The 15,446-nt window shown below is 27.9% G+C and overlaps 1 protein-coding gene across 3 annotated transcripts; it reads left to right on the top strand.

Annotated features, from left to right (window-relative positions):
- The first annotated feature begins 2,512 nt into the window (after positions 1 to 2,512).
- Positions 2,513 to 10,433, top strand: LOC126838945 (alpha-tocopherol transfer protein-like). 3 transcript variants are annotated; one of them, XM_050573764.1, is made up of 6 exons: positions 2,513 to 2,803; positions 2,923 to 3,100; positions 3,469 to 3,718; positions 9,269 to 9,379; positions 9,442 to 9,547; positions 10,024 to 10,433. In XM_050573764.1, exons 1-6 carry the CDS (start codon positions 2,656 to 2,658, stop codon positions 10,170 to 10,172), a joined length of 942 nt encoding a protein of 313 aa, XP_050429721.1. In that variant the 5' UTR covers positions 2,513 to 2,655; the 3' UTR covers positions 10,173 to 10,433. The 3 variants fall into 3 exon arrangements, with proteins under 3 accessions (XP_050429721.1, XP_050429719.1, XP_050429718.1); XM_050573762.1 differs by lacking the exons at positions 9,269 to 9,379; positions 9,442 to 9,547 and adding exons at positions 4,386 to 4,496; positions 4,559 to 4,664 and having other exon boundaries at positions 10,024 to 10,431; XM_050573761.1 differs by lacking the exon at positions 9,269 to 9,379 and adding an exon at positions 4,386 to 4,496 and having other exon boundaries at positions 2,514 to 2,803; positions 10,024 to 10,430.
- The last annotated feature ends 5,013 nt before the right edge of the window (positions 10,434 to 15,446 follow it).

Genomic DNA, 15,446 nt, shown 5'->3' with positions numbered 1-15,446 from the left:
TTTAAAGTTTAAGAAAATTATTGTAAATTGGTCAAAGTTTACAAAGTATTAATTCTTTACATTTTATCTGGTCGTTTTTAATAAATTATGTACAATTGCCATTAGGTTAGTTGCAAAGACAGGATTCGCATATTAAAGGAATTAGAAACATATGTTACCATTTGAAAAAAAACCTAATTCCATACTTATTTTTTAGGTAACAATTTTTAAATATGTATATACATACTAAGAAATATATAGATATAACTATCAATCTTGTTCACATAAACCTGCGCAAAAAAAAAAATAATGCTACAATTTCCATATTATTTGTTGCATAATTAACACACCACAAAAATTGTAATATTTTTGTCTGTCTTCACCTCTAAATTAATATGTGTACTTTACATAACAGTTGAAATTATCGTTAACAATATTTATTCATATTTATGAATTTTCAATTAACGTATATAGTCTCAGTCATAATTAAAACACATCGTCCTTGATTTTTTGAAATTTAAATAATTACTGTAGAAGATGTTCATTGTTTCTTTGTCGATAAAACATCTAAAAAACTGAATGCCATTGATTAAACAGTGTATATTATTACACTTTTCTTAGTTTAACACCGAGTAGCATGTTGGTAAATTCTGCAATAATGGGTTTAAAGAATAAAGTTCTTTCAAGTTAATTTTTAACTTTGAACAAAAACATAAACCGTACCATTTTTTAATTCCCGGCTAAATTATCTAATTGTTCGGATTTCCAATTTACATTTTATGAGCTTATTTTAATAAAACAATTTTTTTCTAAATAGGTTTTCTTTTTTTTTTAACCCTATGAACAGTTTTGTTCGTAAATATGTTATTATTCGATTGGCTTCATAATGTGTTAGAAGAAAAATGTTGACTATTTTAAAAGGCTACCTAGTCTAATGCAGAAGGAATTTAAATAATATAATCCAGATGTATAAATAGGAGACTATTAGAGCTTATAGTAGACTGCCCTGCAATATTAAGCACTGAATTCAATTTAATGTACCAAATTTATTGTAAAATTTAAATTACATTACAATTTTATGCCTTGTTGTACGTCATTGACATACATTCACTGGACAAATTGCCAAATTAGTAATTATCTTTATTATTAAATATAGGAAATTAAATATTTGAATATTAAGAAATAAATAGGGATTGAACACAAACATCACAGACGGCAAAATAACTAATAACTAATATAAATGTATTTTAAAAACCGTTTTGGGTGAAAACTATTGAATTAGCTCAAGGTAAATGTGTCCGTTTTTTTACTTAAATGGGAATTCAATTGTTACTTGCAGCTCGTGAAAAATTGTTTCGCAAGGAACAAAAGAACTTAAAGAAATAAAAAAAAATTTGCTTAGGAAAACGAATTATATATATTAGTATTAAACTGGCAATTTCGTTATATCAAAATCCATTGTTTTATATTCATTATTGAAATATTTTCCATTTAATAACAGCAAGGACAATGTTGTTATATAATTATGACTTAGAATATGAATTTTTACTACAATATACGTTAATAAAAAATAAAAAAGTATAGGAAAATTGTAGTTTTCAAAAAAATTTAAATATATTCTTGAGAAAAAGGAGTGTTTTTACATTTTCACCTTGGAAATGTATATATTAATAAACAGATAAGGTGTAAGTGCCCTAGAATTTAAACTATAAGAACTTTGACCAATTAACAATCATTTTCTTAAACTTTAAATATAATAATATGCATGGTATTAATTATTCATTACACAATTAAATCGGTTTCCTCAGTCTTGGGAAAAAAACAAAAAACCTTGTCCAAAGTTCCTCGGGGCGATAAAGCTACCAAAAAACTGAATGCCGTTAAAGAAATAGTCTTGCTCATATCATAGTCTTAAATGTTACTCTATTCAATATAAGTCGTTTTTTATTTGTATTGTAAATTAACCCTTTATAACGCTAAGAGTTCATGTGTAAAATACCTTGTTCAATAGAATAATGGAATTTAAAACGTTAATGCAACCGTCGCCGAGCACAATCTATCAGATGTATACCGAGTTGGGAACATCTGAGACAAAATTGAATCTTGACGTGAAAATTCTCCAAGAGTGGATGCGAAAGAGGCCCCACCTTCCGAACCCAGACGGTAAAATAAATCATTTTTATATTGAGTTATACTGTTTTTTTCGGAATCATTCACTATCGTAACAATTAACTTTTTATAACACTTAAGGTTTATGTGAAACACCGAGTAGCATGTTGGTAAATTCTGAAAATAAAGGATTCAGAACAAAGTTCTTTCAAGCTAATTTTTTAACAGCCAGACAATATGCACATAGAATTTATAATATGTAAACTATGACCAAACCACAAAACATTTTTTAAAATTTTAATAACAATGGTTCTCATGATATTATTGTTTTATTATGATATTATCTTCTCATGGTATTATTATTAATTAAATACTCCTGGGAAAAAATCAAACGATCATTTGCATAGTTCCTTGTGGTCGATAAAACTACCAAAACACCGAATGTCTTGCTCATTTCATAGTCTTGAGTGTTACTCTATTCAATATAAGTCTTTTTTTATTTCTATTGTAAATTAACCCTTTATAACACTTAGAGTTCATGTGTACAATACCTAGTTCAATAGAATAATGGAAACTAAAACGTTAATGCTACCGTCGCCGAGCTCAATCAATCAGATTTATACCGAGTTGGGTACATCTGAAACAAAATTGGATCTTGACGTGAAAATTCTCAAAGAGTGGATGCGAAAACAGCCCCACCTCCCGAATCCAGACGGTAAATTAAAGAAGTTTTATACTAAGATATATTGTTTTTTTTCGGAATCATTTATTATCTTAATAACAGTGTGTTCTTATAATATTTTACACACTAAAAAATAATATATTATCTATTAGATGATGAAAAGATAATCGATGAAAAGCGACTCAAAACATTTCTGTTGATTTGTAAGAATAGTTTGGAGAAAACCAAAGTAATGTTGGACCAGCATTACACTATAAAACTCTCAGCACCAGAATATTTTTCCAAGTGGGATCCGACATCACCAGAGATAGTTAAAATAATGAAATTATTGTTAGTATCTATGTGATCATATCTATTATTTTTAGTTGCTTCAAACATGAATAACTAATAGTAATTATTTATAAATCAAGCAGCGACTTTTCACAATAAAGTGCTTGTAAAAAACTGCTTATTGTCTAATGCTTTTTATTGTTCATTACGCCCTATGTTGGTTCTAACTTCTATATAAAGAAGCAATATAAATAATTTTGGATTAATGCCAATTAATTTATATTGATCTTGCTAATTTATATTTATCAATATTTCACAAACACTGTTTTTCAAAATATTTAATATTATTATTACGCTATTTTAGATGAAAAAACCTAACCTAACTTAACTCTTCACTGCATATATATTATATTTAATAATTTTTTTAGTTGTTACGTCCCATTTCCAAACCCGACACACGAGGGCCACAGAGTTATCCTACATCGTATTAAGACGGAAGATGCAAACAATTTTGTATATGATGATCACATTAAATTAATTTTTATGTCATTAGATATTAGAGTCGCCAAGTTAGACACCTATAACAAAGAAATAATCTTATATGATTGCAACAATTTGTCAATGAATCATGTAGCAGCAATAATACCCAATATTAAGAAAGTTTTTGAAAGTGTATTTGTAAGTCACTTTTTAAATGTATATTTAACTAAAAGGGTTTGCATGTGGTCTGTTCTAAAGTAGTTTAGTATAGGCAATATTTAAGAAAAAACGATTAATTTACCGGTTAATTTGTACAATCTTCAAATTATTGCAATTTTTTCAATAATATCACAAATTTTTTAACATAAAAAACAAAAAATAAAAAAAATGTTTTTCTTCATACCTAAGTAAAATTGCCAAACAACTCGTATCTGTTTGCAGAATTAAAATCGGACCATCAAAAGTACCCGAAATTTTGTCTGGTTTTTTGGTGGCTCTTATTGTAAAAATACACTAAGCAGAGTAAAATGTTATAGTACTCAGTAATATCTACACAATATGATTCCACCAAATACATTTTAGGTGATTTATCAAAAATCTACAGATTCGCATCGAAGCGTTTTCTTGAATGTGATATTACAGGTACTTTGCAACCATTGACTACATATTTTGTTATAGTACGTTAGCTTCTTGCTACATTATATATGTTCAGAATGGGTTGAAACTTTTAATAATTTTATATGTATAAGTGTTAATAATTCAATTGCATTGTATTTAATTGTGTATAATGATTAATTTAAACGTTAACCATTACAAATAAGGTAATAATATCTTATTTATATTATATGATTATTATTTTTTTTAGGCGGCATTTCCATTACGGTTACATGGCATTCACATAATCAATACAAACAGTTTTGTAAACCCATTAATTAATCTATCATTAAGTATTATGAAAAAAAAAGTTGCCGGAAGGGTAAATTATTCTCTATTTCAACATTTGTTTAGAAATATTTCAATGAAATATTTATATTACAGGTGATTAATCACAAATCCATCGAAGAATTGAAAAATTACATCGATCCTAGTGTTCTTCCACTGGACTACGGAGGGACTTATCCAAAGACGTCTGACGAAATAATAGGTTAGTTTAATCTGTAATAATTTTTACAAAAACAATTTATGTTTTTACTTTAAATAAAAAAAACTGTAGAAAGAAATCCGCAATAAACCAAAAAATAATAATTTATCGTCTGAATCCAAAACGCAAAATATTCTATTAACTATAGAAATGATAATTATCTTGATTTCTGTAAAAAAAAAAAATAATTATAAATAAAATAAGTTCCATATTTTGTTTATAAATACAAAATATTGAATATGATCAGAGATGGACTCGATGATTAATCCCAGATTATAGGATTTTTGTTTAATTAATTAAAATATTACAGGAAATCAGGCTAAAAAAATAATTTTTCCACTTCACGAAAAAAACATTGAATCGTGGATATGTTATCATATACATCCTATATCTTATCACTTAGACGAATTATTTATTTCCAAAAATACGAATGTCGTTTTAGCCTAATAATTTGAATTGTAAAATAATTGATATATTTTAGATGACTGGCATATTGAATTGAAGAAGCACCGAGAATGGTTTATAACACAATCGTCAATTGTTGCAGATAATAGTAAACGCCCGATAAATTCCAATAATCGCTTGGATAACGCAATGGAAGGTTCATTTAGGAAATTAGATGTCGATTAGTAACGATTCATTGTCAGTGAAAATAAATAAGCTTATTCTTAAGGGAACATCATGCGTTATAGTTGTACATGCATGATGTTATTTTGGCAATAGATTTATTTGGTGTACTTAAATTTTAAATTTTTCTGGTGAAAGAGTATTTTGTTATTCTAAAATAATAGCGTAATTTTATGTGGTGTAACAAATTATGTGTTGGGTTAATTTATTTGACTGAGTTGTAATATAAATGTGAAAAACAATGTTACTATTTTGAAAAAGTGTATGCACCATATGAGAGTAGGTTTAGTTTGTAAGTTGTAACTTTTTTCACACAACGAAAATTGTAATTTAAATAAAATATTGTAACGGATTTGAGATGAATTTTTTTGAGTTTTATTTTCAGAAATAAATAATTAGACCTCCGAGAACGACAATAATGGTTTTATTGTTTAACTTCAGTCATTTAAGTGTTAATGGTCTTAATTTGAATGAAAGTTTTGACGTTGAGTTGGAGCTGAGGTGTTGTCGTTAAAAATTATTAGGATTCCAATTTTTTTAAAAATTAAGCATTACCTTACCAAATAAACAATTTATATGATACAACAAAACAGGTAAATACATGTTTCCTAGTATTTATTATATGTTAATTATAACTAAGTACCGTTAAATTGCTAGTTTAATACAAAAATGTATATTTCGTTTTTTTTACAAGCTCACTATTGTGAAAAATTGCTGCTTGATTTATTAAAATTACTATTAGTTATTCATGTTTGAAGCATCTAAAAAAAAAAGATACTAACGATAATTTTATTGTTTTAACTATCTCTGGTGATGTCGGATCCCACTTGGAAAAGTATTCTGGTGCTGAGAGTTTAATAGTGTATTACTGGTCCACAATTATTTTGACTTTTTCCATGGTTTTATGAATTATTAATACTATGAATGTCACTGTACTTAAAGTTTAAGAAAATTATTGTAAATTGGTCATAGTTTACAAAGTATTAATTCTTTACATGTTATCTGGTCGTTTTTAATAAATTATATACAATTGCCACTAGGTTAGTTGCAAAGACAGGATTAGCATATCAAAGAAATTAAAAACTTATGTTACTTTTTGAAAAAAACCTAATTCCATACTTATTTTCTAGGTAACAATTTTTAAATATGTATATACATACTTAGAAATGTATGGATAAAACTATCAATCTTGTTCACAAAAACCTGCGCAAAAAAAAAATGCTGCAATTTCCATATTATTTGTTGCATAATTAACACATCACAAAATTGTAATATTTTTGTATGTCTTCACCTCTAAACTAATATGTATATTTTATATAATAGTTGAAATTATCGTTAACAATATTTATTTATATGTATGAATTTTCAATTAACGTATATGAAGAGTGAAAGTGTCAAACGTTCCAAGTGCCAAAGTATAAAAATTGTACAATATAATTTGATTTGTATTTTATTCATTACCGGAAACAATTTTGTAAATTTTTCAAGTGAAGAATAGTTATTTATAAAAAAAACAATCATATTGAAAACTCAAAAATATGTTAAAATGTTTCCGGTAATGAATAAAATACAAATCAAGTTAACAAGTTGAATTTTTATACCTTGGCACTTGGAACGTTTGACACTTTCACTCTTCATATAGTCTCAGTCATAATTAAAACACATCGCCCTTGCTTTTTTGAAATTTAAATAATTACTATAGAAGATGTTCAATGTTTCTTTGTCGATAAAACATCTGAAAACCTAAACGGCAATGACTAAACATTGTATATTATTATACCTTTCTTAGTGTAACACCGAGTAGCATGTTGGTAAATTCTGCAATAAAGGGTTTAAAGAATAAAGTTATTTCAAGTTAATTTTTTAACAACCAGACAATATGCATATAAAATTTATAATATGTAAACTATGACCAAACAACAAAACATTTTTTTTAATATTAATAACAATGGTTCTCATGATATTTATGTTTTATTCTTGTTTTTCTTAATATTATGTTAATGTTGTTTATTATGATATTATCCTCTCATGATGTTATTATATTAATTAATTACTCCTGAGAAAAAAACGGCCATTTACATAGTTCCTCGAAGTCGATAAAACTACCAAAAAATTGAATGCCGTCGAAGACATAGTATAGTCTTGCTCATTTCATAGTTTTGAGTGTTACTCTATGCAATAAAATAATTTTTTTATTTCTATTGTAAATTAACCCTTTATAACACTTTAAGTGTATATGTATAAAAAACCTTTTCCAATATAATTATGGAAACTAAAACGTTAATGCTACCGTCGCCGAGCTCAATCAATCAGATTTATACCGAGTTGGGCACATCTGAGACAAAATTGGATCTTGACGTTAAAATTCTCAAAGAGTGGATGCGAAAACAGCCCCACCTTCCGAACCCAGACGGTAAAATAAATAGTTTTTATATTGAGATATATTGTTTTTTCGGAATCATTTATTATCGTGACAACAGTGTGTTCTTATAATATAGTACACACTAAAAAATAATATATTATCTATTAGATGATGAAAAGATAATCGATGAAAAGCGACTCAAAACATTTCTGTTGATTTGTAAGAATAGTTTGGAGAAAACCAAAGTAATGTTGGACCAGCATTACACTATAAAACTCTCAGCACCAGAATATTTTCCAAGTGGGATCCGACATCACCAGAGATAGTTAAAATAATGAAATTATTGTTAGTATCTATGTGAACATATCTATTATTTTTAGTCGCTTCAAACATGAATAACTAATAGTAATTATTTATAAATCAATCAGCGACTTTTCACAATCGTGTGCTTGTAAAAAATTACCAATTGGCTAATGTTTTTTTACTATGCATTACGCCCTAAGTTGGTTTTATACAAAGAAGGAATGAGAAGCATTTTGGATTATTACATTTATATTGACAATGTTTATTTATATTTATCATTATTTAACAACTTAACTGTTTTTTAGAATATTTGATATTAATATATGCTATTATAGATGAAAAAACCTAACCTAACTTAACTCTTCACTGCATATATATTATATTTAATTATTTTTTTTAGTTGTTACGTCCCATTTCCAAACCCGACACACGAGGCCACAGAGTTCTCCTACATCGTATTAAGACGGAAGATGCAGAAAATTTTGTATATGATGATATTAATAAATTAGTTTTTATGTCAATAGATCTTAGAGTCGCCAAGTTAGACACCTATAACAAAGAAATAATCTTATATGATTGCAACAATTTGTCAATGAATCATGTAGCAGCAATAATACCCAGTATTAAGAAAGTCCTTGAAAGTTTATTTGTAAGTCACATTTTAAATGTATATTTAACTAAAAGAGTTTGCATGTGGTCTGTTCTAAAATAGTTTAGTATAGGCAGTATTTAAGAAAAAACGATTAATTTACCGGTTAATTTGTACAATCTTCAAATTATTGCAATTTTTTCAATAATATCACAATTTTTTAACATAAAAAACAAAAAATAAAAAAAATGTTTTTCTTCATACCTAAGTAAAATTGCCAAACAACTCGTATCTGTTTGCAGAATTAAAATCGGACCATCAAAAGTACCCGAAATTTTGTCTGGTTTTTTGGTGGCTCTTATTGTAAAAATACACTAAGCAGAGTAAAATGTTATAGTACTCAGTAATATCTACACAATATGATTCCACCAAATACATTTTAGGTGATTTATCAAAAATCTACAGATTCGCATCGAAGCGTTTTCTTGAATGTGATATTACAGGTACTTTGCAACCATTGACTACATATTTTGTTATAGTACGTTAGCTTCTTGCTACATTATATATGTTCAGAATGGGTTGAAACTTTTAATAATTTTATATGTATAAGTGTTAATAATTCAATTGCATTGTATTTAATTGTGTATAATGATTAATTTAAATGTTAACCATTACAAATAAGGTAATAATATCTTATTTATATTATATGATTATTATTTTTTTTAGGCGGCATTTCCATTACGGTTACATGGCATTCACATAATCAATACAAACAGTTTTGTAAACCCATTAATTAATCTATCATTAAGTATTATGAAAAAAAAAGTTGCCGGAAGGGTAAATTATTCTCTATTTCAACATTTGTTTAGAAATATTTCAATGAAATATTTATATTACAGGTGATTAATCACAAATCCATCGAAGAATTGAAAAATTACATCGATCCTAGTGTTCTTCCACTGGACTACGGAGGGACTTATCCAAAGACGTCTGACGAAATAATAGGTTAGTTTAATCTGTAATAATTTTTACAAAAAAATTTATGTTTTTACTTTAAATAAAAAAAACTGTAGAAAGAAATCCCCAATAAACCAAAAAATAATAATTTATTGTCTGAATCCAAAACGCAAAATATTCTATTAACTATAGAAATGATAATTATCTTGATTTCTGTAAAAAAAAAAATAATTATAAATAAATTAAGTTCCATATTTTGTTTATAAATACAAAATATTGAATATGATCAGAGATGGACTCGATGATTAATCCCAGATTATAGGATTTTTGTTTAATTAATTAAAATATTACAGGAAATCAGGCTAAAAAAATAATTTTTCCACTTCACGAAAAAAACATTGAATCGTGGATATGTTATCATATACATCCTATATCTTATCACTTAGACGAATTATTTATTTCCAAAAATACGAATGTCGTTTTAGCCTAATAATTTGAATTGTAAAATAATTGATATATTTTAGATGACTGGCATATTGAATTGAAGAAGCACCGAGAATGGTTTATAACACAATCGTCAATTGTTGCAGATAATAGTAAACGCCCGATAAATTCCAATAATCACTTGGATAACGCAATGGAAGGTTCATTTAGGAAATTAGATGTCGATTAGTAACGATTCATTGTCAGTGAAAATAAATAAGCTTATTCTTAAGGGAACATCATGCGTTATAGTTGTACATGCATGATGTTATTTTGGCAATAGATTTATTTTGGTGTACTTAAATTTTAAATTTTTCTGGTGAAAGAGTATTTTGTTATTCTAAAATAATAGTGTAATTTTATGTGGTGTAACAAATTATGTGTTGGGTTAATCAAAGGTATATCAAATAGTGTATGCACCATATAAGAGTAGGTATTTTTTCACACAACGAATATTGTAATTTTTTTAAAATATAAAATATTGTAACGGGTTCGCCATGGATTTTGAATTTTTAATTACAGAAACAGTTGCCAGTTTTATACAAAAATGTATATTTCGGCTTCTTTATTCTTTGCTAGACTTTTTTCACGAGCTGCAAGAAAAAACTAAATTCCTATTTTAGTTAAAAAATAAACGACACGTCTTTGCCTTGAGTTAATTCATACTTTTCACCTCGAACGGTTTTAATAATACATTTATATTAGTTATTAGTTCTATTGCCATCTATGATTTTTGTGTTCAATCCCTATTTATTTCCTAACATTGAAATAGTAATTTTCCATTTATTTAATAATAAAGGTACGCTAATATGGCAATTTATACGGTAAATGTTTTGTCAATAATGTACAACAAGGTATCAAATTGAAATGTTATTTTAATTTTACAATAAATTTTGTACATTAAGTTGAATTCAGCTTAATATTGCAGGGCAGTCTACAATAAGCAATTTATACATCCGGATTTTTCAAATGATTCAAAATCAGTTAAGCTATCTGATTATCGTACCGTTTTGATAGTTTTAATCAACGTTGTTTGTAGTTATTCCCAATTGAAAGAGCTTTACTATACTTCAACCGACTTGGGTATTTATTTTACTAAATGCATGAACAAAAATACACGTTGTAAATACATAACAGAAACTTGAAATTAAAAAAAATATGCGCCTAATTTTCTTTTTGTACACACTGCAACTTTAAGTACACGCGTTTATTATGTTGTCTATACGAAACGCCGTATAACGTATGTTTTTTATTATTAGTCGATTCTCGAAAAACCGTTAAAAAGTTTTGTCTGCCATCATAGTAGATTATGATTAAACGCCATTTAAACACCAGATGATTAAAAATGTTTAATAATAACGCCTGGGGATATTATTATATTAACAGACACAAATTATTGTAAAATCAAAACCTTCTCGGTTTCATTTTAAAGTTGAATGACGGTGAATTGTTTAGTCTCAACACAACCGGTAAATTGTGTTTAGCCGTGTATATGCTAAATGCGGCTATGATGTAGCTTGCAGACAACCATTTTCACTACACTCAAAAAGGGCACGGCCTTCAGAGTTGTGCATCATCATTCGAATAGAATGTTATCTAAACAGATGATCTAGATAACTCACTCATTATTGAAATAATTTCCAAAAATAAGTGTTCAAATAATTTTGCATTCGAATAACTCAAGTTAATGGTTTGTAAATGCCTTTTTTTTAAGTGTTTGTTTCAACATGTATGTTATTGTCGCCATTTTCGCGTTACATTTTTCATTTGTCCTTATCAGTTCGAATTCCCCCGCCCACTGATAAGAATCTCGCCATAGACTTCCTTGGTAATTTATGCAATTTGGGAAAAATGATAACAACCCGACGAGTGATAAGTGATAAGAGATAACATATCCATGATACAATTTTATTCCATGGAACGTAGAAAATCACTAGGTTTTTATTAAGAGATTATTTCTTAAAAATAAAATATATTATACTAGAATAATTGAAAGGGTCAGTGGATAAAAGTGTGATAAAAACATTACATCAGTCGGTAAAGGTTTTCATTCACGGAATCACATGGTTATTTCATTTGTATCGAACATGGAAAAATGTGAAAATGGAACCAGGCAGGAGGGGAAGTCGTATGGTAAATGTATGTCCGTCGACCGGAAGTGCAGGCCGGATGACCGTGGCTGTGTTCCGGTGTACATATTATTGTTACACTGCAAAATATGGTACGATATCCATTGCACACACATGATTCCACCTGTAATGCAGCTGTAGCACACGACGTCCTAATTAAAAAAAAAAAATAGAATACAGCGTCTCCGGAGGTGCGCAAATACACACAAAAAACTGGTTCGAGAAAAGGTTTTTTTTATTATTATTATGGTAACTTTCCAATGCGAATTGTCCTTTTTTGCAAACGCGAACACAGCGCCGTCTGTGACGTTTTTCCTTTCTGGTCCTGTCGGCGGCGGCGGCCAGACAAGTGAATGACAATAATATGAACCGATTGATGTTGCAGTGTAGCTGTGTTTGTGCACATCATCAGCAGCAGCAGGTCTATGTCCATATGTACATAACTATACATCTCCAAAGACATATGCTGGCCGTCTTAACCGGAAACCGTAGGTTACACGGTTAAACCTACATACTATTGATCAACTGCTAGCTGCCGTTTTCCGTTGTAAAAACAATAATAAAATATATCAAAATAGATCCTTCTTTCCTATGGTACCTGAGATATTATGTAGGTAACTTTTTAAAATGTTTAACTCAATATTGAGATTTAGTGAAAAGTTGCCTATACAATGCGCCTTAATAACACTGCTAGTGTAGATTGCCCCTTAACGCGCTTGGTGCAAGTGTTTTCTATTTTTTTTTTACATTTTTTATAATTGGCATTTATTCGAGTTGCTCCTTTTTTTTTTATATAACGAAAGATATGACTAAACGTTGATGTGACTTCACCCTTACCCTTACCGCCATACTTGATCCGTTTTAAATTAACAGCTAAATTGCATATTCTAACAAAATGTCCGCACACAGTTACAAAGTTACTTTCTGAAGCATGCCGTATAATATTTTCAATGTGAGAATCATAGTTTATATTTTATAGTTCTCGGATTCAACTCAAAACATCAACATCAATTGTTATTATTTAGTTTTTCTTTGCTTCGACCAAATAGAACTGTCACCGTTGAAAGTTCAAAGCGCTCAATATCTAAATAAAAAAAAATAAAAAAATGATTTGTTTACTGTTCTGATGACCTCTGTTGGTTCTGCGCCGATAATTTCTTTGACACCTGACAAGTGACAACCTAACATCTTGCAGGTGTTACCTTCTAGCTCGGATGGTTATCGTGGGAATTTAAAAAAAGTTCATTTCTAAGAAAAATAAATTACATTAAAAGTTTAAGCAAAAGGTTCACTCTATTTGTGTAATCAATTTTTATACTACACAACTGTTCTGTGAAAGACATGAAAAATATAAACAGCTGTTGATCAACCTTCGGTATTACAGTATAAAGGTAAAATGAGGTCCTATATAGTTTATCTTCTATAACTAATATGATTGGTGATTATTTTAAGTCTGCGCATTAAATAAGTAAATTAATGCCAAACACTTCATACGATTATATCTAACCTAATCCATCTGTAAGGTAAAAAAAAAATACAAAACTTATAATTTAAATTTCAGAGTAATTGCAATATTAGCAACAACTTCTTGGACAATCTGAATATTTAAATACATATTTTTAAAATTTGTTTTATTACTTTAAACAGACCATTTCCGCATATCTGTGGTGTTCGGGTATAAGGTCTTAAATACAAAAGTTGCGAAAATTTATTTTTTCTCATGTAAAAGTATTTTATACAACTAGTTACACATTTTATGTTTATTGTAAAAGTTTTTACAAATATTTTTCTAGAGTTTTATTTCACGTTTAAATTTCATTTCACCAAAATTAGTTATTTTGAACATATAAGACCTAATCATACATTAGAATATTTCTTCTGTATTTCCAATGCATTAAGTTTCAAAGTATTTTCATCATAAAGACACACACCCAATAAGTTGACATTATATTAAAATATAATTTAAAATCATTAGTTTTTATAGTTATTAATTGAAAAGAAATAATAGAGTAATCAGACAAAAAAAAACAACTTATGTATATATAGATGGAGATGACCTATGGCGTATGGCATAGACTAAATAGATAGAAAAGTATACACAATTGCCAATATAATTATAGAAGAGGAGCTAAGTTTTAAAATGTTTTTTTTTTTGGATTTTTATATCTAGTCACGATAATTTAACGAGTGCATACATCCAGAACTAAGGTGTCTGTGATAAGTGATAAGAGATAAATGATAAGAGATACGTGATAAGAGATAACATATCCATGATAAAATGTTTTTCCACGGAGTGGAGAAAATAACTAGGTTTTTTTAAGATATTATTTCTTATAAATATAATATAATAATATACTACAGTTAAAGGGGTCATTGGATAAAGGTGTTATAGTGTAATAAAAACATTACGTCAGTCGGAAAAGGTTTTGATTCGCGGTTACATAGTTATTTCTTTTATATTGAACATCAAAAAAAATTATAGCTTATGTAACTAACAATTTAAAAAATGTCAGTCAACAACAGCTGAGCGGTGAACTAAGCGGTTTTGTCTGATTTATCTAATTTTGCATTAGATTTAGCAATGAAACATAATATGCATATTGTATTTACACATTTGTTCGAGTACAAAATACATATATTATACATTTATTTTTTTAGTTTACTGTATTCTATGTTTTCAGTCATATATCGACCCTGACGGTTGTACAGTAATTATTATTAGGCACAATATTTACGTATAAGCAAATATACAAACTATCAAATAAAATTAGTCTTGGCAAACAAGGTGAAAATATATTATACTTAAACGACGTTGTTTATGAAGCGAGTGAGGAGGACACGTGTGTGAAATTTTACAACAAAAAAAATCCGTATTGTCTTTATTAAAAAACCAACATGACGACCACGGTTGTATTCGTGTCCAGGGTGTTAATGGATAAAGCCAAAAACTCTGGCCAATAGAAATCAACTTCCACTTTCTTCGCCGAACACTGTTATAATATTAAACGGTTATCATTATCTACGACAAACAATAGCCGCTAGACGCCTTGACTCATAATGTAATATTATAGCTAATGATTTTCTACTAGACAGCTTATGTTATTACCATAAACAATTAACCTATATGTATATAATAGTATTATGTATAATCTGTACACTCTAAAATATATATACAACCGGTTAGTGAAATAAGCTAGTTTTATACGGCAATAGTGATATATATATATATATATATATATATATATATATATATATATATATATATATGTATTTATTTTTTTGTTATTTAAGTAAAAGGTTCAACGCAAACAGGGACTGATCTTTAACATAAAACG

The sequence above is a fragment of the Adelges cooleyi genome, unplaced genomic scaffold (genome assembly GCF_023614345.1).
Source record: "Adelges cooleyi isolate 19-005CV unplaced genomic scaffold, UGA_ACOO_1.1 ACOO_flye_CR_arks_rails_tigmint_CR_PRNA_30, whole genome shotgun sequence".
In the NCBI taxonomy this organism is placed as follows: Eukaryota; Metazoa; Arthropoda; class Insecta; order Hemiptera; family Adelgidae; genus Adelges; species Adelges cooleyi.
The sequence above is the reverse complement of the archived record's forward strand: the minus strand, read 5'-3'. Positions and strand labels throughout refer to the sequence as shown.